This window comes from Typopeltis vanoorti, chromosome 14 (genome assembly GCF_054136105.1).
Source record: "Typopeltis vanoorti isolate ZY-2024b chromosome 14, IOZ_Tvanoo_1.0, whole genome shotgun sequence".
Classification (NCBI taxonomy): Eukaryota; Metazoa; Arthropoda; class Arachnida; order Uropygi; family Thelyphonidae; genus Typopeltis; species Typopeltis vanoorti.
Window position 1 is genome coordinate 72,162,907 of NC_143562.1, and position 25,421 is coordinate 72,188,327.

The 25,421-nt window shown below is 34.7% G+C and overlaps 1 protein-coding gene across 1 annotated transcript; it reads left to right on the forward strand.

The window, feature by feature from the left end:
- Positions 1-1,541: 1,541 nt before the first annotated feature.
- Positions 1,542-25,421, forward strand: LOC150099648 (uncharacterized). Its single transcript, XM_090404232.1, has 6 exons — positions 1,542-1,698; positions 2,988-3,043; positions 4,019-4,126; positions 15,794-15,829; positions 24,612-24,650; positions 25,222-25,421. Exons 1-6 carry the CDS (start codon positions 1,596-1,598, stop codon positions 25,249-25,251), a joined length of 372 nt encoding a protein of 123 aa, XP_090260358.1. The 5' UTR covers positions 1,542-1,595; the 3' UTR covers positions 25,252-25,421.

Below are 25,421 nucleotides of genomic sequence, written 5' to 3' on the forward strand. Positions count from 1 at the left end.
TTGCCAATAATCTTTTGGTGATGTCACCTCCAACTATGGAGGGAAAAAAAACCCTCCATACTGATAAATGCAGAGTGACAAAAAAGAAACACTTCCCTGTAAAGCCCCACCACCACCACAGAATGGGGGGACCAGCGAAATTCCAAACATTTCAAATTTATCTTATCACTATCCTTCACCCATAATGCCATATGCAAACCATTTACTTATCTACAACTCATAACAACACACATATCCACAACACTGACGTCGCTTCCCCTTTCACCCTACCCCTGTTTGGTTCATAGTGTCCCACCAATCACGACACGAATGCTTATCCACTAATATATCGCCCTTTTCCATTCAAAACAACAACGTCACTTATTTACACCTAACAAAGGACGTCACTTACTGACAACAACAAATGACATCACTTATCTACATCTGAAAACAACACACACCCACGACACAATTCCTTATCTTATCTTGATCTTGATCTGTTCACTAGTGCACCACCAATCACAACACGAATCCTTACTCTACCATCACCCACAATTCCATACGCGAACCATAACACAAGAACTGATGTTACTGACACATATCCCCACAGAGATATTCCAAACATTACAAACTCATGACGTCACACAAAATGATGTCATCACTCAATCACGTCACGATTCCTTGTCTTATCTTGATATTGATCTTGTCACTAGTTCCTACCCTATACTGAGCCTCTTTGCATGCCTTTCTGCAGCACCCTCGTTTCCTATGTGATGTGGGTGAAATAATCATGTGTAGCTCCTGAAAGATGGAAGGAGTGGTTGAGGTTTTTCAGTTGTACAGTTTTGGCAATTTATGAAAACTTTTAATGAGTGTTTTGTATGAAGATTAAGATAATGCAATTTTTATCGAATACCATATGATTCAATTTCTTTCAAAATTACGTAGGCAATTGTGGATTTTCTCTGTCTCTACACGGACATCAACACGCTCCTGGAGAGTGCTCCTTCTAAGTAGTCTAACATGTGCACGAGAAGTAAATGACCTTTAGTATTATCATTATTATGGTAGAATAGAGAACTCTCATGTATGACTTTTTCCCTATACGGACATCAACAATTTGGCTACCTAGTAAAAACAAAAAAGAATTTAACTAACCTTTCTTGCAAAGAATAACATTTTTAGTGAATTGGTCTTCAACCTGAAGAATAGAAATTCTTCTTTATTTTTACATTTTAAATATTCATACAATATTCGATGCTTTATAGACGTGGTGCGTATGGCGCTCCCTCCAATGATCGTGTGTATGTGTGTGTGTGTGTGTGTGTGATAGGCAAACAGGAAGGAAATAATTAATCGATAACTATAGTTCTAGAAAATTACCAGTATACATACATACACACAGACGCAGGTATGTGTGTGATTTCCTTCCGTCATTTATATCAGCAGGAAATTAAAATTATTCCAAGGAATCTACTAAGATTTTTTTTTTAAATATCTTTCTGAGCACTGTATATGTAAACACACGCAAACTGTGGTATATCGTTTGGTTAACAGAAATAGTTGGTTCGTATATTTAGACGACTCTCTTTAGCAGAACATTTTCCAAATAAAAAATGGCTTTTTACCTGGCGTTATTATTTCTATTTTTGGGACATTCCGTGCTTGGATTTCCATCAGCTCAAGAAGGCCATGAAGAGCCTCCCGCAGTTTTTTGCAGTAAGTTGTAATTAACTTTTATATACTCCATAAAACCAGTATATAAAAATTATTTTAAAAAAATAATAATAAAATATTATAGTCATAATGATAATCATCCTAATTTTATATTGTAAAGCACCTTGTAATTGTAAGATTGTATAATTCGCATAGAGAAACTTGATGAATGCAATTAAATGTTTGTTGGATAGCATTCATGCCAACTGTCATGTAGTTTACGAAAAGTAAATGAACTTATGATAGAAGAGTTATTTTTATGACCTATTTACGAATTTAGCGTTCCTAATGTTTTTAATGTTTTGTTGTTTAATTTGTAAGTTTTACTTTTAATTCATAATTTTTACTTTTGTTTCTTAATTGTATATTTATTCAATATATTCATGTTACACTGATTTGCACATTACTTTTCTCACTTGAATGCATTATTCAACTGTCAAGAAATTAGTATCGGGAATTGATTGGTTTAATTACTATTATTGTTAAGAATTTTGAGAGGGGTTGTGATTTTGGTAATTTAGAGCAAATGATCAGTCAAAGAAAATGTTTTGTAGTTTTTAGGACAACGGTCTATATATCAGACATTATTGTTATATTTATATTTGAACAAATCATATTAAACATGAAAGGTTAACAAAGGTATACAGGCAGTTTAAAACTTCTCTTACCTTTAATATTTGAAATATTGAAATACACGTGTCTTGAAAACAAGTTTTCAAGATACGTGTATTTCAGAGTCAGATTCAGTATTCTTTAGTAACAAATAGAAAAAATAATGCTGTTTTCTCTGATAACTGATGTCAAAAATTAAATCAAAATATATAATTTCTCTGAAATGAAAAACAAATTGTTTCGATTTCATATATTTAACAAATGTTTTTATTCGCAATATTCTCTCAGTTTGAAATATCCCTTAAATCGAGGAGATAAATTTGAAGGAGGTGTAAGATTTTTATTTTTATTGAAAATTAATTTGGGTTAAAACCGGGGAGAAGACTTTGCAGCGATTGCTTCAAAGTTAATAATGATTTCCGTTAACCAAAATGAGAATAAAAAGAAAAAACGCGAAAATGGGGTAATCATTGATACACCGTTCCATCTAGAATTGCCAAAGGAAGAAGCCAAAACTCAGATTAATAACATTCTAAAAAGAACACTCTAAAACCATCCAAAAAATATATATACACGATTATTCATTGTTATTTCCTTGCTTGTATTCTTTTCTTTTCCATATTCTATTCATTTCCATATCATAGGATTTAATTTATATCGTTTCCGTAATGTATTTTTAGGAAATGAAGAAACCAAAGCTGCAGCCGCTGGTTGTGTACAGTTGTTGAAAGGAAATGTACGTATAACTCCTTTAATATCATAACGTATATAATCAAATAAATTATTTTAAAATTCCAAACGCATCTGTATTTCATGTCGATGCATTGAAATGTTTGTGTCCCTTTATGTTATTTTATAATATTGCCTGCGCTTTCAAGGCACTTTTCAGGTTTTGTATAAAGAGTTCCGATTTTTTTTTATTATTTTTTTAAACTTATTATTTGTTTTTTTGCAACTTTTATCATATTTTTTCTAATATTTCACAGTGAGAATGGGACGGATCTACTCGTCAATTTTCAGAATTAAGCAGGGAGTTTCTTTCGTGTTGGCCTTCATGAATGAAATTCAATTACAACCAAAATTTTGCCGATGTCGTAAAACTCTGTTCTCCTCGTATTTTGCAAATATTTATTTATAAGCCGCTATTCAGGAATATACTTTGATAATCTTTAAATGTTTGGAAATTTCAAGATTTCTTGTCATGGAATTATTTTAATGCCAATCTTCTTTCTTGTTATGGGATATCACGTAGATTTTATTCTCAACATTCTTGAAACTAAGTTTTCTTTTTAACTGTGTCCTTTACTATATCTACAAAAAAAAAAAATACCGCTAATATCGCAACATCACAAATTCTTCCTACTAGAGAATATTTTTCTCACATCTATAGCAAGTTCCATCAGAACAATACCTGAATTAAACCCTGACCTTCGCAACCATGACTCTTCCCCTGTCTTACTGTGATAAGAAAGCCTCTGAGAATCACGAATACCCCAATTCTATAAAATTGTTACACTACAGAATTAATTACAGATAAGAACATGACTCCAGCTTAATAATGATAGTACAGCTTTTTGTTGTAAACTTCTGATAAGTTAAGAATTATTGGGAAAGGATACTGAAATCTGAGGAACATATAAATAGTTTTAGTGAAACAATTTGAAGAAATATCAGCAGTATTATGATTAATAAATTTGATTTCTTTTTTCAGGCGGGGCGTGCTAATAGAAAATGTCTTTCTCAAATTTATCAAGAGAGAATTTTTCACCATTTCATATATATAAATGATTTGTGCAATTACAATCCAAATGCTAAACGAGTATGTATATCATTACGTATAATTATTTCATAAAATTATAAGTCATGTATTCACTTGAATTTGTGAAATTTGTTAAAAAATGTGCATTTGGGAAATCTTTACATAAATTACTCATAATTAATTCAATATTTCTATTTATTTTCAATATTATATCAATAACCTACATTAATAGCTTCTATACCTTTTTTATTCTATATTTTTCCAATTTTCTATATTTTTCCAAGATCCAAGATAGGATTTGAGTAAAATTTCTAGGCCTTAGTGGTATTGTAGAGAATATCGATATCACATTACACTCCTCCCTTTCATTTGACAAACCCTACTCTACACAACTCATTTCAACCCACAGAACATCAACCACCACTGCCCTCAATTCCGTCCTCCAAGCCATCCGCCAATGAGGCTCAGATAACCTGGTTAACTTCAAAGCTAGGAAAACTCAGTTTTCTCGTATTTCTCACAAAAAAGAACCATTTCCCCCAGCATTGTTGTCGATAACACTCAAATTCCCAGACAAGATGAAATTTCTCTTCTGGGAATTACCTTGACATCAAGCCACTCCTGGCATAAACACATCACAACCATTGCATCCTCAGCTTCCAAAAAACTGGATTTTCTCTTTCGCTTAAGATGCTACTTCACCTCTAAACAGCTGGTAACACTATACAAGTCACAAATACGGACGTCTCTCAAATACTGCTCTCACATCTGGAGTGGGGCTCCAAAAAGCTCCCTCAAAATGCTTGATTCAATACAGAGGACAAACATTTGACTGATAAATGACCCATCCCTCACCAACTCTCCTCCACCCCCACTTTCACATAGACGCTTGGTTCTGCAATCTGTATATTCTATAAATATGTCCATGGGAAATGATCATCTGAAACAGCATCAATAATTCCCCCACCCTGTACTAAGCCCATTGGAACACTGGTACAGCTGCCGCTCAACATCTTTCATGGCATCTTGAAACCCACAGAACAAGTTTCTTTTCCTCCTCATTCATCCCTGCTACTGCGGTACTGTGGAACAGTCTTCCCCCTGACGTATTTTCCAAGGAAAGGAATACAACACACAGGTTTTTAAATCAAATGTAAACAAATTTCTCCTTTCCCAACCTACCCATATACAGTACTAACATACTATAGGTTGACCAGTCAACCTCTCACATATGAGTCCAATATAAAAATAATAATAATTTTTTTGAATTATTTTTTTTATGTCTCAGATAAATTACATACATAGATACAGTAATAATTATATACATACGATTAGCAATTATATAACAGATATTTGCAAGTTAATAATATTCTTAAATATTTTTTTTCTTATGTCTCAGATAAATTGCATATATAGATACTATAATAATTATATACATATATATAATATTTATAATACATTACAATTGTGAATAACAGATACTTGCAAGTTAATAATTTTCTTCCTCGAATCTTAGCGGAGCTTATCTGAGGAAGATAATAGATGATAGATGGTGGTGGTTTCATGATTATGTTCCTGTAATGGTCACAAGCCAGGTATTGATTTTACTGTTTGTTGGTACGTGCTTGGAAGACTTAAACAGCTATTACAGTTTAACTTTTTTTTTGCAAATAAGGTTGGATTTAGACACGGTGTGTTTTGTTAGATCTGAAATAGGCAACTTCAGAATTTACCTGACGTCACCATTCCAGAATCTAACAATTTACATAAAATCATAATTGCATACTTATCCTTTAGCAGAAAAAATGTGTTTTTTATTTGTAACAACTTCCTACATAATAATTTGTGAATTTTGTGAATTTTAAAACTTTATACCTGAGTGTCTAGCATAAATGTAAGTCAGAAAAAAAGGGCAAAATAAGAGGGGAATTGTTAATGAAATAACGCAAGTGAAAGAATGCGAATTATTCATCGACATAGGGCAAAGATCACCCTAAATGCAGTAAGATCAGAGAAATACCTGAGGGCACTATATCTTAGAAAGCACGATGACACATACATTCAACGAACCAAGAAGTCCCGTATGTAAATCGGTGAAGTCACCCGAACGGAGACCAATTGATGAAACGATGAGAAATTTCAAACGTGGAAAGGTGGCGCTCCAGGAGAAGGTATATAACCCGACACACGGAAGTAAATGACCCCAGTTTTTTCTTGTTCCTGAGTTTTCTCTCCGTGTGCTCCGAGAGTTCTTCGCAGTTCAGTTCTCATATTTGAGGGCTGACTTATAGAGTTCAGTATGACTCCATAGTAGAGTTTCGGCAAGATAAAATCACAGGCCGTAGTAAGAAGTCCAACTAGGTAAAAATCTAGGCAGAAGTATAGCGTCCAGCACAAGCGAGCGCATTTAACCCACGTGGCGTTGAAATAGAGACAATCAGATTCGAAAAAACAAAGGACGAAGGGCGGCAGGAAACCGAAAATAGATAAGTACTCTCACTTATTTTGGCCTTTTGAGATTGACTAACATTTAAGAGAACGAAATTTGAAATTTGTATTAGAAGGATGAGTGAAAAGCTTAGATCTGTGTAAATGACTATGTTTTCCTGAGACGAACTTTAGGAACTTTCAACCAGATAAAGATTCTGTTATGTTTGTTCTGAATGAGTTTGAAGAATGTGTTAAAGTGCCTTAATGTTAAAAATGAATTATAATCCTAAGTGTAAATGTGTATTGAGTTATTTAAATATTGAAATTTTGCAATTACTCTGAACTTAGCGTTAGAATGAATTATAATCATAAGTATAATATGTAATGAGTTTTTGAGATATTGAATTGCTGATACTTTGAGGTAGAATACTAAAATTAATTTAAGACTGAGAGAGTGAATGAGAGGTAACGATTTAACTTTAGAATTTGGTGATCAATTTAACTTGTGTAGCATCATTAATTGGATTTAATAAATGCTTTATTCTTTAAATATATGTGTTTCTGATCATGTTGACTGACTCTGACCCTTCATAAAAATCGAACCTGAGCACATGTGAGTGTGCGGGAATACCCCAATTGAAAGTAAGGGCACGACTGCAAACAAGAGTAAATTATGCCAGAGAGTCCACGTTTTTAGGAATTTAATTATATTTCTAGTAACACCTGACATTCTATAGTTAAACTAAAGGCAGTGTCTATCTCTAACTTTAAGGCTCAAGCTGGCGCAGTAAAAATAAATGTGCTTGAGTAATCAGGATAATATATAGAATTCAGGGAACGGGTAATCTTCTGGTGGCCCTTAAAGGTTAAGCTAAGTACGAAGAGGCATAAAAGAAACGAGACGTATGGCTTATTATTATTAATGTGGAACGCATAACAATGATGCAATCTATTTAATATAGAGACATACGCGATAGAATTGATATTTGCGACTGTAATAATAAAAATAAAGAAGAAACATCCCCAACAATGGAGCAGCCGTTAGGATCTGATTATATAAGGCTTTAATTAAGCAAGGGGATAGAATCGAGAAACAGTAAATTACTGTACGATAAGAGAAGTAATAATAAGAAAAGAAAAAAAAGAATAAAATATAAGCAAAAATAAACATAGAATAGAAATAATAAAAGGCCATTTCTAACAATGGCACAGCAGTCGACAGGATGTGTTTAATAGATTAAAAAAGAAGTAAATTAATCAAACACAGTGAAGTGGTGTCAGTCACATGAGAAGAAAATAGTAGAACTAAATTTTGGAAGGGAAAGTTTGAGCAATTCAGATAAAATTTGTAAGCAAAAAGGATAAGTATGGCGCTAGCAAGCAGCACAGAACTAAGTGACCCAGAATTTTTTAGAAGCATCAACCCCCAGCAAATTTTCCCTCAGTTTTCTGATGAGGAGACCGACGATGTGAGGTCTTTCTTTGATTTTGTTGAAGAACTCAGAAAGATAGGAAGGTGGAGCGACTTCCAGTTACTTATATTGCTTCGCAGTAAGCTAACTGGAAAAGCTGAAAGCTTTTCTATTCCTCACATCTCCTGAAGGAAACAATGGACTACCAGAGATTCAAATCAATCCTTATCTCTCAATTTGCAAAGGCCAAGAGCATAGGACCGAATCTCTGGAAACTCCAGAAAAGCATCCAGAAAGAGAAAGAATGCGTCTCAGATTACCACAACCGATTGATTAGTTTTGCAAATTCTTTAAGTGTACCCGAAGATGAAAAACGCCATTTAGAGTGGGCTGTTTTTCAATACTTCCGAGTAAGTCTGAGAAACGAACTAAAGGAAGCAGCATATGAAAAGGGAATTGGGAACTTTAAGAAATGCTATGACGCTGTGATTGAGAAGGAGCAACTCCTTGGGGACATATATCCTTCTACAATTACGAGTCAAGTAAATGCTATAAGGAGTAAGGTTGAAGAGAGTAAATGCCAGAGTTCTACAAAGATGTTGATTTTACTGTTTGATGCTACATGCTTGGAAGACTTAGACTGCTATTACAGGTTAACTTTTTTTTTGTTGCAAATAAGGTTGGATTTAGACATGGTGTGTTTGTTTCTTTGTGTTCTTGTAGTGATTGTTTTTAGAGGGGGTTTGTCATAGGTGTGTGTGTGTGTGTGTGTGTGTGTGTGTGTGTGTGTGTGTGTGTGTGTGTGTGTGTGTGTGTGTGTGTGTGTGTGTGTGTGTGTGTGCGTGATGCGTGCGTGCGTGCGTGCGGGGGGAGAGAGAGAAAAAGAGAAATTGCTCTAATTTTCATTCTCGCTATAATATTTATACATGCCTGTTTCAGCTCTCTGTATGTTCCTAGGTTTTTGTTGTCAAACATCAGTTTGTTTATCATGTCAAGTATGTAGAAGTTTCAGGTGGCTTTGCCGTGATGATTGTTGTACTTAAGTGTTATGTAGTTTGTTGACTATGGTCTTGTTATTTCATATGTTGTTCTGATTACTCTATAGTTTGGGCTGTAGTAATGTTTTAACATGACTGTGTAGTGGCATAAGTGTTTTACCTTAAATATGTTTTATCCGTGCTTCCTGCATAAGTGTGAGTTGTTCCCAGAATATCAGTTTTACCATTCTATCTTGCAACCATTGTAACCTGTTAAGTCTGTAGTCTGTGCAGAATGCGTATGATGTGATTGCATATCTTAAAATATTTTCACATAATGTTTTATAGATTAGTATTCTTATGTGGGTTGGGGCAATGTCTTTCAAACGATATAGTTTGCTTGCTATTATCCTAATCTTTGTATGTAGGTAGTTTGTATGGCTATTTAACTTTGATCAGCATCGAAGTGAAGTCCCAGATAGCGTGCTGTTTTCACCTGTGCGATGGTTTTGATTTTAGGTTCTGCACTTTGTGTATAGGAGGATGAATGTCAGATAGTGAGATATTTAGTTTCTATGGGCAGGGTGTGGGGGTTTTGAATATCATCAGCTTTGTTTTTCCAGGGTTTATATATATTGTTACACCTGATATCTTGAGAATATAATATTCTCAGTTATCGTGGTGTAACATGAAAAATAAATAACATAAATTAAAACCCCTGCATAGAAGGAATAATTTATTAATAAAAATATTCTTGCATCCAGTATAAATTGAGTAAAATCTAAAGGTCTATTCTTTAGTTAAAATAGCAAAAGAAAAGAATGTATTAACATGTATTATGACTAAACAAGTAATTTGTATTAAATAAGTGGCTATCTAAGAATTAATGTTGTAATGCGATTAAGAATAAAAGAGTTAAGTACATAAGTAGAAAAGAATGAGTCATGAAATACGCTATGTGAGAGGCTACAGATTAAGCATTAAGTAGAATTCTGAGAAAGGTATTTGAAAGGGGTTAAGATAGAGGCTAACAAGAGAAATAACGGAATATCGCTTAGGGCCTATACCCGGATAGAAACTTCGTTACGAGTTGCCGATCAAAATGACTGGTGGCAAAATGCTACCCAATTGGTAAACAGATGAAAAACAAGTAGGAGGCAGGAGAAAAAAGTAAGAAAGGGCGCCGTTGGGGAGGCAGCTATAAAAGGGTTGGTAACCCCCCCCCCTCGAGGCTCAGAGACAGAAAAGGTAGGCTCTTTTGGTTTTTGGAGAAGACGTTTAGATAGTCAAGGAGGCTTGAGGCCTTATTGCCTTTTGCGAGAGGAGAAGAAACGTTTGGATAGTCGCGGTGGTTTTAGTTTGGGTTTCTAGTGGATTTCACGGTATTCCTGAGTGGAAAGATATGGCTTATATCCTCATGCCACAACAAGGAATCGAAGGTGAGCGGGAAAACTATTCCTGTATTCCTATGTAGAAAGCGAAATATACCATAGAGTCATACGAAGCTGTGAAAATATCGATGTCCTCGTTTCGGATAGTAGAGCCGACAGCGCAGATGTTTATATAGCCCTGAATTGCAAGAAGTTATGCAAGCAAGTTCGTTCAGTAGAAGGTAAAGGCCCGTAAGTGAAGCTAAAGAAAGGTATTGTGAATTTTGTCTTATGTTAACTAGAAGTTGTTTGTGATAGGTACCATTGTCATAATACGGAACTGTTAAAGTGATTAGGGAGAAATTATAATAGGACTTTAGAATTTGATATAGAGAGTTAAAAGTAAGCTAGCTAGTGTTGCTAATTTGGGAATAATTAATTGTCCTAAGAATCTTGAGTGCCTACTATATTGTAAAAGGAAAGTTAATGACATAGTTGTGTGTTAATGAAGTAAATGGTTTTGTTACTATTGAGTTTGATTAGTGTGAAATGAGTAATCAAGTAGCCTGAGGAATTTGAATGCCTAGTGTGATGTGTAGAGAATCGGAATTGTCATAAGTATGTGCTAGAGTAGTTAATGATTTGTTAGTATACTTGAAGTTGAATAATCTAATAGTGTGTGGTAATCTAATTTTTCCATGTTAGGTGATTTCATGTTTTGTATGAAATTTTGTCGCGGCATGATCGTAGTAACTTTGTCGAATCATAGCCCAGCTACTTGTATTAAGCTAATTTTAGTGTGTAAGTAATTTAGTTGAGTATTTTGATATGTACCATGTTTGGAGAAATAACAAACCTTTTGTTTAATAATAAAATTTAAAATACAAATGCAGTTAAAATACAAATACTAGGGATACTACGGGGAACAATAACTCAGATATTTTATAGAAATTTTGATGATGTCTTGAAAGTAGAAGTTAGAAGAATATAGACGAATGCAATTTGTAAGACAAACAAAATCGTAAGATAGGGACATAACAATATGCCGTTTTTGGTTAGCCAGTTAGTGATTTGGTTGATATCGTGTTGCATATTTGTGTTGTCGTGAATGGATACCATGGCCGTATCGTCTGCGTACTGGAAGATTTTACCTTTGAGGTGAAGTTGGCTTATGTCGTGTGTGTATATGTTAAATAGAATGGGAGATAGGACAGCTCATTGCGGTACTCCACAAGTTATATGTAGCTCTTTGCTGTACACTGATCGTATATGTGTGGTGTGCTTTCTGTTTTTCATGTATGCTATAAACCACTGGAGTAGACGACCTCCAATTCCGATATGCATTAGTTTCGCTAACAAGGTTTTGTGTGTTAGTGTGTCAAATGCTTTTGTTAGGTCAATGAATACCACTAATGTTATTCTGTTTTTATCCAATGCAGCATTTATTAGGTCTGTGAAATCTTCCAGCAGTGTTGCTGTTACTTTTTTTTTGAAAGCCATATTGTGTTTTGGGTATGAATTGAAATTTTTCAACGTACGTGGAGAGTTCGTGATGCACGATGCGCTCCATGATTTGGTTGAGTACAGACAACGTGGCGATGGATTTGTAATTACTTATAATGTTTCTTTTTCCATGTTTGTGTATGGGTGTGATTAATGCAGTTTTTAGTGTTTCAGGTATGTGTCCCGTTTCGAAGATTTTATTTAACAGTTTTTGTATAACTGGAAATAGGTTGCTTGAGTGTTTCATGATGTCTTTTGGTCTGATTATGTCTAACCACGGTCCTTTGTTAGGGTTAATTTGTCAGTGATAGTTCTTCTTTTGTTACTGTGGGAAACCACATCAACTGGTTTGCTTGTGGACCTAGTGGAGAATGTTCGTTTGTGTGAGGAAAGGTTGTTTCTTGTAGTTTTTGGACAGAGTTCACGAAGTGCTGATTAAAGTTGTTTGCCAACTGTTTGAGGGATTTGGAGTCGCAGGCAAAGCTTTGTTTTGTTGTTTTTGAGGCAGTGGTTCTGTGTATATTGTCCAGAATTTCATTAATCAGGTGCCAGGTTTCCTTTATGTCATTCTGAACTGTTGTTAATTTGTTTTATTTTACAGCGTTGTTGCACTTTTTTGAGACCCAAGGCTTGAATGGCGACTAAGAGTTTGTACTGAAATATGGGATGAAAGCCTTCATTCCTGTAAAGATGATTTCTATTATTCGGTCTGAGCAGGTGTTTGGATCAGAAGAACTGAAGCAGTAGTCAGACCATGGGAAGGAGCAATAGAAATCCTCCCAGGTGGTACCCCCTTGTAGTGCTAAAGGACACGAGACTGTGAACCGGTGGGTGCGGCTGTTCTCCAGCAAAAGAGATTTCTATGAGGTTGTGATCCGAGTAATAATAATAATAATTAAATAAAATACTGATCAATGAAATTAGCCTGCAAATTGTAATATACAATTAGTTATAATTTAAATTAAACAAGTTTGTATTTAAAATTGCTAATTCGTATGTATAACGTAAGTCCATAGAAAATTCCGTCCAAATGTTATTATGTTTCTCTTTTCATTTCTTCCCTCAATTTCTCTCCAAAATCAGTCAATCACTCTGCCTCTTCAATTTTCTCTCTCTAAATCTCGACTTTTTGCAGCCTAAATATCCCAATAGCGAGGTCATCCATCTTGGGGACGTCAGTGTCCACAAATCGTATTGGCCCCCATTCTGCAGCTTCATCGATCAAACAGACAGGGATGCCGTGGTGTTCACCATGAGCAATTACGCATCTCCGATCATCAATCTTCCCGTCAGAATACCAGACAACCCTCTCTAATTTGCCAACAGGCTTAACCTATTCCTAACAGCTTCAATTCCACGTATACTGTGGTTTGTCGGTTTTCTTCTTGGAAACTCGGACCACAACCTCATACAAATCTCTTTTGATGGAGAACAGCCTCCACCCACCGGTTCACAGTCTCGTGTCCTTTAGCACTACAAGGGGGGGTACCAACTGGGAGGACTTCTATTGCGCCTTCCCATGGTCTGACTACTGCTTCAGTTCTTCTGATCCAAACACCTGCTCAGACCGAATAATAGAAATCATCTTTACAGGAATGAAGGCTTTCATCCCATATTTCAGTACAAACTCCCAGTCACCATTCAAGCCTTGGGTCTCAAAAAAAAGTGTACCAATGCTGTAAAATAAAACACAAACTACTGCCTACCACAATTGGCTCGAGACGAAAATTCCAGCTGCCTTCTCTGCCTATACTGCAGCCTTCACTATTTTCAAAAGAATCATTACCAAGTCCAAGTCAGAGGTTCAAGGGGCCAAATGATGCAAACAAGCCTCCTGCCCTTGGGAAGCTCCTCTTGGGAAAGGCCCACAGTCATTCCTTGTGGGCCTTTCCCAAGACCATTTGGCGCAACTTCTGAACAACCAGGTTTCCATCACTCTCACACACAGGTAGTACTGTAGTCACCTCATCAAAGGACAAGATCAACTTACTTGTATCACTCTTCTTCTCCAATTGCTGCATTGATGACCTGGGAAAAGTTCTCTCCACTCCACAATGAATGTCTCCTGCCAAAAAAAAAAAAAAAACCGAAGAATCCTTAACAATCTGAACACAAACAAGGCATCTGGTCCGGATGTTATCCCACCTACTGTGTTAAATAGGCCAGATCTGCACCCCAGATCTGGCCTATTCTGTATCGCCTCGTTAATATCTATCCTACTCAACTGTCAACTATCCGACCATATGAAAACAGGTCTACATCCAGCCCGTCCCAAAGAAAGGTGAAAAAAGTCAACCAACAAACTACCATTCAAATAGTCTCACTGCTGTTCTCTCAAGAATGATGGGCAAAGTCATAACAAACCAATGTTTGATCCATCTAGACACACCATCAAATCAGTGACCAGCAGTTTGGATTACACCCCTCGCGATCTGCAGCTGATTTTCTTGCTTTCACCACCCACCAATGGACTCAAGCTATGGAGAAATTTGCAGAAACTCACATGGTTGCCCTCGACGTCTCAAAGGCATTTGATCGGGTTTGCTACAGGGACCTACTCATCAAACTGCCATCCTATGGTCTACCGTCCCCACTCTGCAACTGGATCGCCAACTTTCTTACTGGTCGCTTACTACATGTCATGGTGGAGGGCTTACTCTCCTCAGATTTCCCCACCAATGTCTAATGTCCCCAGGGTTCTGTTCCTGAGGATATTATATAAAACAAAAATGACCTGCTCTCGCAGTTTTTCAATCCTATCTATAGCTTTGCTGACGACAGTATACACCATTCCTTCTTTTCATTTGACAAACTTCTTAGTGCTCAAGTATTAGAAATCTAAAGATCTACCACGACCAGGGATCTGAACTCAAATCTACTAGCTATATCCCAGTTGGGCAGGGGCAACCTTTTAATTTTCACTGCCACCAAAACTCAGTTCTATCTGATCTCGTGCAAGAAAGAGCTAGCATCCTACCCTCCTTACCTTCAGTAATACTGCGATATCCAAACACGATCAGACTTCCCTTCTTTGAATGACTTGCACCTCCTGTCTTTCCTGGCACGACCATATTTTGCCTGATAGATGTTGTTTATCGTTTCCCTTCAGTGGGTCACGTGTTCTTGTTTTCGACATCAGTATTTAGGTTAACGCTCATGTTTGTTCCCGCCCTATTGTTGTGTGCGCCTTGTCGCTATTTTACTGCATTAATATTGCAATATCTTAGAAAATATACTAGTAAATATAAACAAATACAGCAATAAAACAGAGTTAATATGCTAGGAGTAAACAGTTGTAATATGCTATGAATTACTCGCTGTGCTAAACACAAATAACAATAAAACAGATTTAAACACCTGTTTCAGAGGGTTAAACAACCCGTTATATCCTCCATCCCAATTCCAACTCATTCAACAGTTTTATTGGATTTTGGAAGTTGTATTGCTGTTATTAAACTATTGTGCAAATATTTTTTAAGTTAATTTTTTGGTGGCGTTTATTTATCAGAATGTGCTTTTATTTTCAAACGCTGAGCAGAAAATTTATTAGCAACGCTTTTACAGAAGGCACTATTATCTTTATTATTATCACGTGATACCTAGAATGTGTCAAAGAACTCCTCAATGGCACTCCATTTTGCACAACCCACCGTTTCTACAGTCTGTCATAAGATAACAATATCTGACGAATTTTGAAACTTTTTTAGTTTCAGTTCGATTTGTCTCTAACAATAATAGATTAATATCCTTCATATATATAATTTCACTTGTCAGCATAAAGTCTTTTCGATGCTGTAATATACTTGATTTATGAGAATTTAAGAATCGCAGATGGTATGAACTATTACATTGATTACCCTCTATGGCACGGTACCAACCATAGATATGTAAATTAACAAAATATGCATAATACATAAATAAATTATGCATTATGTGTACTAAAATAATGCAGAAATAAATAATGCATTATTATAATACATTGTTGTTTATGTATGCTGTTTGACGTTTAATTATCTTAATTTCGTTTATATTCAGGTGACTGATTGCATGGGCGATAAACTACATGGCGTTGTAAGTATTTTCATTTTCTTTTCTTTTTTTTATTTAATCCTTTTCTTAATGAACTTTCAGCAATGGAAACTGGCATTACTTACAGTTCATTTTGAGAAATATATAAAAATTAACAACTGCCACATGGTGATCTATGAAATGTCACCCAATTATAACAAAAATTCATAACTAGCAAGAAAACTTCAGACAGATATCACAGTAAATTAAAAGAATCTTCACACACACACACACACACACACACACACACACACACTGATTACCAGGAACATGAATAGGATAAAATAAATCATAAATATGCAAATCAAAAATACTTCGTATTGAGTGATTGAAACCATCTTCCAACTAAATTTCTTTCTTGTCTGAACGATAAAAATTAAGAACGGAATTTCTTAAACAAGATAAATAATAACGCAAATCAACAGACGTAAATTCCCAAGGGATGTCACTGTTGTGCTGAATTAAATAAATAATAGCTTTACTAACGATGGGTGTTGTGATACTACAAACAGGACATATCTACTGGAGATGACTTTATCATCTCCTGTTGATATCCTGTTGAATTCAATATATCAAAATTCATTAAGCGATAATGAAATAAATAACGTTTCCATCTTCATAATCGTTTATTCATATAATAATAAGGAATATATAGAAATATACATATAGCAACACCTCACGTAGATAAAAGTATATTAAATGTCAGATACTTCAAGAGTCTCGTTTTCAAAATAGTAATTATTTATTACAAACAAAACTGTTTTAATTTTCTTGGCCTTCCACTTCTAGTTGGTATCCATTATTTGGCTTCTACAGACCAGCTAATTGAGACACAGAGGTGGACATTAATGGTGCGGAAAGAACACTGCACGTAGATGTGGGTTGATGTCTAAGTTGGTGTGTCCACTACCTCAGCGGTCTTTTTGGAATTTTTTTCTTATTAATTAGTTGTGGTTCCCAGAACACATATCTTCCCAGACATGATTTCCATGTCTAGGAAGCATATGTTTAATTATATTAACTAAGATTTAATTAATAATTAATAACATATTAAATGCATAAATTATATATTGCCTAAGTAAGTAATTATATTGATTTTATTAATTTGTATAATACTTTAAGCATAAATTTTATTAATTTAATATATTAATTGACTGATATTAATATAACAATTGACCATGTATATTAAGTAAATATATTATTGATGATAATATATTTTATTACTTAATGCAGTACCAAATCATTGCTACATTTTTAAAAATTATTACGGTGGTACGAGGAAATCTAAATGTTAGGTCCATCATCACAACATCATCTGCAAAACTGAGACTGGTTATATGGGTTTTTTCTGCTGAATATTCATGAGCTATTTCGTACCCATTTCCTGTGAGTCTGAATACTTTTATTACTCAAGTGAAGTAATAAAAATATTTCATACCGAAGAGTTTCCCTGAAGCACTTCCAGTGAAATAGAAAAGCTCTGTTATCTCTCCCTTCACCATATCTTCTTGCGTGGTATTTCTGGTACGGTTCTGCTATGTTTTGATTTCAAGGGTTTGTCATAATAAAGTGAGAATTTTGAACATCCTTTGTCTACAGATTGAATGCATCTTAGATCGATAATGTCAAATTAAAGGAAGGTTGTTATCTCTTGCTCCTTCTAGTAGCCATTTAAGTCATGACATTGGATGTGATTTTTCAAGAAACTTGTTTGTTTTATGAGTAGTAATGAATTATGCATGAGCATTTCGAAGTAGTTTTTCCCTTCAACAGTTCTTATTTTTGTCTTCACCTTATTTTCTTAGACATTTATTTTTTTCTTTTCTATGGTGAAAAACGCATTAGTTACCTGGTAGGTGCTCTAATTTCATATATATTCATGATGTTCTAATTTCTAACAAGATAGCTTGCATGTAGTTTTCATTGTCATTTTGATAGGCCATATAGACATGATAATTTAGTTCATTTGCTAAGTATGCATATTGTGTGTGCCATTGGATTCCACAATTGCTGTTTAATGTTATTGTGTTGCTTTATTAATTCTTCAATGTTCTATGTCAGCTTCTTCAATAATTAATTGTCAACTTCTTAAAGATCACGAAGCCTTTTGTAATCTAAATTTTTGCTGCTACTTCATGGATGGGTCGTTCGATATACATGAAACTAAGTTTTTTATGTCGCTTCTTTGTGGTTTTTATGGTAGGAAGAATTAGTTAATTCTAACGATCTATATAGTTTTTTCGTTAAATGTCCAAATCCACTGAGGTATTCTGTGATCGCATTACTGTTCTACACTATTGACCATTATAAGATCTACAATTTTGATCTGATCTCACTCGCTCTTTATTGTTAAAATGTGATCTAATTGTGTTCTTGTTCCATTTGAATTTTTCTAGGTAAATTTTCTTCCAGATTTGTATAAACATTTGTTATAAAGTGCGAAGATTCTAATTTGCTTTAAACCTAATATCATCATCATCATCATCATCATCAAATTCCTGCCATGTACCCTCAAGGGGTGTACAGGATATGACAGTACTACATGAACAAATTACATCATTACTAACTTCCTATCTACAATTTTCCTCCAAATCAGTCTGTTACTTGTCAAGACTCCAACATTATCAGATCTTATATTTCTATCGTCTAAGGCACTTTGTACCGTATCAATCCACCTATATCTTGGTCTTCCTCTGGGTCGTTTTCCTGCCAACCTGGCAGAGAACACTTGTTTTGCTAATCTTTCCTCTCCCATTCTATTTAAGTGACCATACCATCTGAGATTAGCTCTGCTAACGCATTCCTGGATGCTGACAATGTCAAGTTCTTTCCTAATATCCTCATTTTTAATATGATATTGCCATTGATGCCATCTGTTCACGCCTCTAATCTTTCTCAGGACTCTCATATCTGCGGTCTCTAGTCTTTGGTCAAGTGTTTTACTTCTGACCCAGCTCTCAGATCCATAAGTTAAAATTGGTTTGAACACAGTCTTGTATACAGCTAATTTAGTGTTCCGACTAATTTCTTTTTTTATCCATATGAATTTATTCAATTGACTTCCCACGATACCAGCTTTGCTGATTCTGTTGTCTATTTCTATATTTAGTTTACCATCTTCAGTAAAAATTGTGCCTAAGTAGCTGAAATGTTTTACTTGTTCCACAGGTTCTCCATTCACAACAGTTGACATTTTCAATGATTCTGCCTATTTTCATTGTCTTTGTCTTTTTATTGCTGACCTTCATACCATATCTATTACAGAAGCTAGTCAATTTAGTCAGAGAATCTTGCAGACTTGTAGTGGATTTATTTAGAAGTATAACATCATCCGCATAAAGCAAAGAGCTGACATTAACATCTCCAATTTTGATATCAGGTTTAATACCACATTCCTTCATAATGTGATCCATATAGATAATGAATAACAGAGGGGATAATGTACATCCTTGTCTCACACCAGATTTAACATTAAAACCATCTTCCTGTACTTCCTTCAATTCTAACTGCTGACTCACAACTCAAATAAAGACTAAGTATTGCTTGATATAATGCCCCATTGACACCATATAACTGCAGCGTATTGAATAGCTTCTCTCTTGGCACCTTGTCATATGCCTTTTCCAAATCGACAAAACTTAAATACAGATCTTTGTTATATTCCAATGCTTTCTCGACTATTTGTCGTAAAGTGAAGATCTGATCCTAACAGCCTCTATTTGGCCTGAATCCAGCTTGTTCTTCACCAAGCTTTTCTTCCACAATTCTTCTCAACCGTTTCTCAAGTATACTTGCATAGATCTTGCCAGGAACACTCAGTAGGGAAATACCTCTGTAATTCTCACATTCAGTTTTATTTCCCTTTTTATATGTGGGTACTATGAGAGCTCTACTCCAATCATCGGGAATTCGTCCCTCTGTCCAGGCTTTCTGAACTATGCAGTGCAGCCACTGTAAGACTCTTATACCACCATACTTCAGCATTTCTGGTCGAATATCATCTACTCCTGCTGCCTTTCCACATTTCAAGACTTTGATGCCTTTTCCTACTTCAAGTATGGATATGTATTCCTGACTGCATGCCTGGTCAGTGTTTTTTATCACTGTGCTGTCATCACTGCTTGTTTCATTTAGCAGGTTTTCAAAGTAATTACTCCATACTTCAAGGATATCTTTTTCTCCTGTTTTCATTTCACCTTTATCATCTCTAATTCCTTTTACAGCACTCTTTCCTCCATTCCTAAGTTTCTTCAACAACCTCCAGAATAATTTGCCACCTTCTTGATATTTATTTTCTATATTCTTGCCAAAGTCCTCCCATGACTTTTGTTTAGCTAGTTTTACACACTGTTTAGCTTTCTTACATTTGTCTCTGTATTCTGTAAGAGTAAAAGCTGACTTATTTGCCAGGAACTTTTGATATGCTTTCTTCTTTTCCTTCACTGCCTCGTTAACTTCCTGTGTCCACCAGGGAGTTCTGATTTTTTTATCCTTGCACACAACCTCACCACATGCCTCTCTGGCAGAATCAATCAATGTTTCCTTCAGAGTTTGCCACTGAATCTCCAAGGTTTGATTCCTGTTCTCAAACTCTTTCATTTTCTTTTCAATAATATTTCTGTATTTTAGTCTACAGTTCACATCTGAGAGCTGCTCAACTTTTATTCGCTTTAAAACTTTCTTACATGTTATTCTTTTCAATATGAAATTCAATTTTATCCTGCTCAAGACTAAATAGTGATCACTTCCAATTTCAAATCCTCTGTACACTCTGGTGTCCTGCACCAGGGAGAAAACATCACTATCAACAATAACATAGTCAATGAGACTTTTCTTATTCCTAGCCTCTTCTCTCCATGTGAATTTGTGCACATTTTTATGTTGGAACATGGTGTTAGTAATAACCAGTCCATGTCCTGAGCAGAAATCCAACAGATATTTGCCATTATTATTAGCTTTGCTCTTTTCTCCAAATTTTCCCAAAATATTTTTGTATGTCTCACAATCATTTCCTACTCTACTATTTAGATCCCCAACAAGGACCAACTTTTCCTTTTTCATTGTGTCAGTTGCTTTTTCTAAAGCCTCAAAAAATTCCTCCACTTCTACCTTAGTAGAACCTTCTGTGGGACCATAGGCACAAATACGTCTCATTGTCCAGTTCCCCATTCTCATATTTGCCCACATTACTCTACTTCAGACTCACTGCCATTCAAGAAGATTAGCCTCGTATTTTGTGTTGAAGACTATGGCTACTCCTTCTTTTCCTTGATTGTCATTGCCTGAATATAACATTTTGTATTTATTGCTCAGAAAGATCTCACCAGTTTTGGTCTTTTTTGTTTCAGTCACCCCTATTATGTCGATCTGGTACTTATCTAATTCCTCAGCTAGCTCCATTTCTTTGCCATTCAGGCTTCTTACGTTGATAGTACTGATCTTTAACTCTAGTGATGTTGAGTTGGGGTTTGTTTTCAGATTTGTTCCAGTAGCTGACTTTTCGCTGTTCGCCCTGGTTCCCTGGCGAAAACAACGGAGGCCTTGTTTAACCGGGCGACGCCCCAGCCGGCATGAAATTTTGTCATGTTGTACCATCATTTTTTATTTTGGTTTAACCAATAAGAATACAATTTGCTCTGCTAAATCCCAAATTGCCAGCCCATCCTCGTTCGTTCAGTATCAAGGTAGATACCCAACAGGGTGCACCGCGAGAAGGTGAGGATTGGACATTAGGTCGGAAGCCCTGGTCGGTTCTCCGCATTCCTTTAAAGGCTATGTGGAGGTCTCCTCTCAGTTATACAGCTTTGACCCTTAAGCACTCCTAAACCTAATATTAAGAAACAAAATCATCATCATAATCATCTTTGGCTGGACAGCTCTAATTGGACCCTGGCTTTCTTCAGAAACTTCTGGCATCCTTCCTTTTTCAATACTAAACGCCTCCAATTTTTGACTCCTAAAACCTTAATATCTTGCATTACTCCATCTTCCGATCTTAATTTAGGTCTTCCAATTTTTCTTTTTCCTTCTGGCTTAGCAATAAACATGTTCATAATCCATGCGTATAATATGTCCAGCCCAACATAATCTATTTGTTTTTCTGTAGTTAATAAGGTCTGATTCATTAAATAATATGTGTAGCTCATGGTTATATCTTTTTCTCCACACACACACACACACACCATTCTTTTGTAATTCTCCAAAAACATATCTGAGAACTCGTCTTTCAAACTGATTTAGCAATCCTTTATCTGCCATTGATAATACCCAGTTTTCATAGGCATAAGTTAACACTGGTCTTACAAGTACTTTGTACATCATTATCTTCATTTTTCTTGATCAGATGCGACTTTAGGTGTTTCCTAAGTCCACAGAAGCATCTATTTGCGAAAAGAATAAATCTCTGAATCTCAGTACTGATATCAAATTTTCAATTAACTTCTGATCCAAAGTATATAAAACTATATACAATTTCAAATTTATAGGAACCAACTTCAATTTGAGAAGGATTATAATCACAAAATCTTTCTGGTTACTGGTGTTATATTGTGAATGAAGAATTTTATGATTATTAATACTTCATTCATGATTTAACACGAATTGCATTTCCTGAGCTAAGTTTGCTCCTATTTGTTATCAAACATTTGCTGTTATTTGTTCATTGAAATAATAATTGTATTTTTTTAGTTATTTATCTTATATAAATTCTTTTTATTAACTTGTATCCTAAGCGAACTGTAATATACGCATTTTATTTGTTGTTACTGAAAGTGAAAGTATTTCCAAAGGACTCTGCTAATGTGATTTGACTGGCTGCTGTCAGAAAACCAAGTTATTTTGAGATAGTGCGTGCCTTAGCGTTGGGAACTGTACAACGATCACGTGAAAATTTCGTTGTAAACTGAACGAGCGGGGAAAAAAAAGGTTGGGCGGGAAAAAGAAAGAGGATTTAGAAGATAGAGGAAGAAGGAACCAGGAGGAAAATGGAGAGAGTGTAGGAAGGTCGTGGGATGTGATCTAACCTGGAATCGTAAGACGTAACAAAGATTTGGAAACTTGTTCTGATTTTAACGAATCTTACTTCGAACTCATATTTATTTATAGTTTCCTTTCACCTTGTAAAGGAATTTACCAGAGTGAAAAGATAATAATATGATCGAGATTTATCGTAAGATCAGTTATTACCAGCAAGAAAATGCATTTTTCAGTCTTAATAAATAAGTTATTAAACTCAAGGATACTATAAGTTTTGTGTTGCCTATAGTAAAAGATTATCGAATGCCTATAAGTGTTGTAAGAATTTTCTATAATGTGTAAGCTATGATGATCATACCAGTAAGAATATCTATTCTCTAACTAACGTGTGATAGTGTTGCTTGTGTTCGGAGAACTTGGTCAAATTTCGTGTTGCTGGAGCCAGCTAGTCAATCTTGAATGAGTGATATTATAAAACATTTCCTTGTGAAACTAATGTTTTATAATATTTATAATATAATGTGTTTGAATGTGTTATCTCACAATATATATGTAAATTCAAAACTGAGCCTTTTAAGAACTATTTTAATCCTCTGATGGATAGATATTGATGATGCCAGCTAAGTGTTTGATAAAATTGAAGTTTATGATTATTCTATGAGATTAAAAATAATTAATTTTTAAGTGTTTTGCTGAATATTAATGTTTTAAAGTGAAACAGTTGAACACCTAACGGATGAGAATTGTGAAAGTCTTATATATGTTCTAGCAGTAAACGATGCACTCAGCTGTGTAGAATCTAAATACTTGATAGAATGCATAAATTATTTTCTAATTGTATTGATCTTAATAGAGTTCTCGTTTCTTATGTAAGAATAATTTGGGAGAGAATTAAATATCTTGTTTAACTTGATTCTTGTGCTTGCCTAATTTCAGTTTAATTGCACCGCTCATTAAAACAAGAATCTTGCGGGAAACCCCATGTATAAATAAGAAACTTTCGGCATGTAGTAAGTTCACGTTGCTGTTGTGCTATTTGATGCTTGATTTCTTCACAATAATTGTGTGATCTCAAAAATAGAGCGGCACACTATAATAAAAATTTTTTTTATGTTTGAATGTTGGGTCAACCAACAGCTAGCAGATATAAGGTTGGATGAAAGCCAAAACCAACATTGGTATATACTTTGTTTTTTCTTGGTAAGTCTGCAAATTCATCTTCTTTGCTGCCTTTTCTAAACTGATGAAAGTTTCTTCCATTGCTTTTCGTGTCCTTCTTATAATATCGATATCGTCTTTATATGCCATAATTTGTACTGTCTTGTACAAAATAGTTCCCCTTGTATTAATGCCAGCATCTCTGAAAGTGATGCTGTGTTTCAAGTGTTGTGTTAAACAGTAAGAAAGCCAAGCCATCTCCTTGTCCAACACCATTTATATATATATTGCATTCAACCATTTATAGATTGCTTTCGTCTAGAATTGTTTCATTAATCTGTCATTAATAAACACAATAGAATACTCAAGTGCTATGGAAACGTGGGTATTCTGTTTATTAATTCCATGTATTATTTTCTGGCTGATTCTATTTTTTCCGGATTAAAATCGAATTCCATAAAGGAAAAAAAAAAACACCTGCCACCTCTGATTGAATGAGAGAATTACGAATATAGAATATCGTCATCTAAATACCCACAATCGTATTAAATAATTTTACTGCGAACGTGTTAAATTTGTGATTAACTAGATTTATTTTCGCAGTTAGTTCATAGAAATACTTATAAACTAATAGTTTCATAATTACTTTCAGCCACATAAAGATCAAATAAAAGACGAACGAGCATATTGGGTAAGTTCTCTTTGTTTACTTACAATTTACCTGCATGTTCACATATTTTTAACATTCCAAAATCTGCATATCCAATATTTATATTCATACGTTTCTCCTTAAGACGTTCATGTAGTAAAAATTATGGATTTATGTACAGGTAATAATAGGATGATATAAACAAGGAAAGTTTTTTAAATGTTAATTTATAGAATAGCAGCTTCTAAACGTTAAAAAAATTGTGAAATTTATTCTTATTATGAATACACTTATATTATATTTTTTTAAAAGATTGACTTGTATTTTGTTATCACTATTGTAGATCCCTTGAAAGACATGTAACGAAACAATATAGTTTCCTTTAGTTAAACATACACTAATGTTAAAGCTCATTACCGATGTTCAGAAAAAAAAAACATTTCTGTTTTTTTTTTCTGAACATGGTGAGTTCAGTTTCATGAATGGTGAGCTATAAAATCCTTCGAATGCATGACATGAAAATAACATTACGACGGGGGGGGGGGGGGGTAGGATCTAAGAACTGGGTATGTATAAATCGCTAATCTGAATCCTTTGGTTTTTACTTCTTTAGGTATGCATGAATAATTTAAATAGACAGTAGTGGAGTTGAAAACGAAGCAGCCTGAAGAACGTGAATTTGAATAAGTATCTTCGCAATAGTTTTCCATAGCAGAAGTCAATGGCGTTCTGTTTTTGTTGGAATTATTCATTGTTATCTCTTCTTTAATATGCCAATAAAGTGTACTAAAAATAAAATTCATCATATCAAAA

Bases quoted from the DNA above. Each gene is read 5' to 3' on its own strand.
- LOC150099648 (XM_090404232.1), top strand. From the start codon at position 1,596: ATGGCTTTTTACCTGGCGTTATTATTTCTATTTTTGGGACATTCCGTG. The intron at 3,044-4,018 runs GTACGTATAACT...TTCTTTTTTCAG, and splicing joins TACAGTTGTTGAAAGGAAAT to GCGGGGCGTGCTAATAGAAA. The intron at 24,651-25,221 runs GTAAGTTCTCTT...TTACTTCTTTAG, and splicing joins AAGACGAACGAGCATATTGG to GTATGCATGAATAATTTAAA.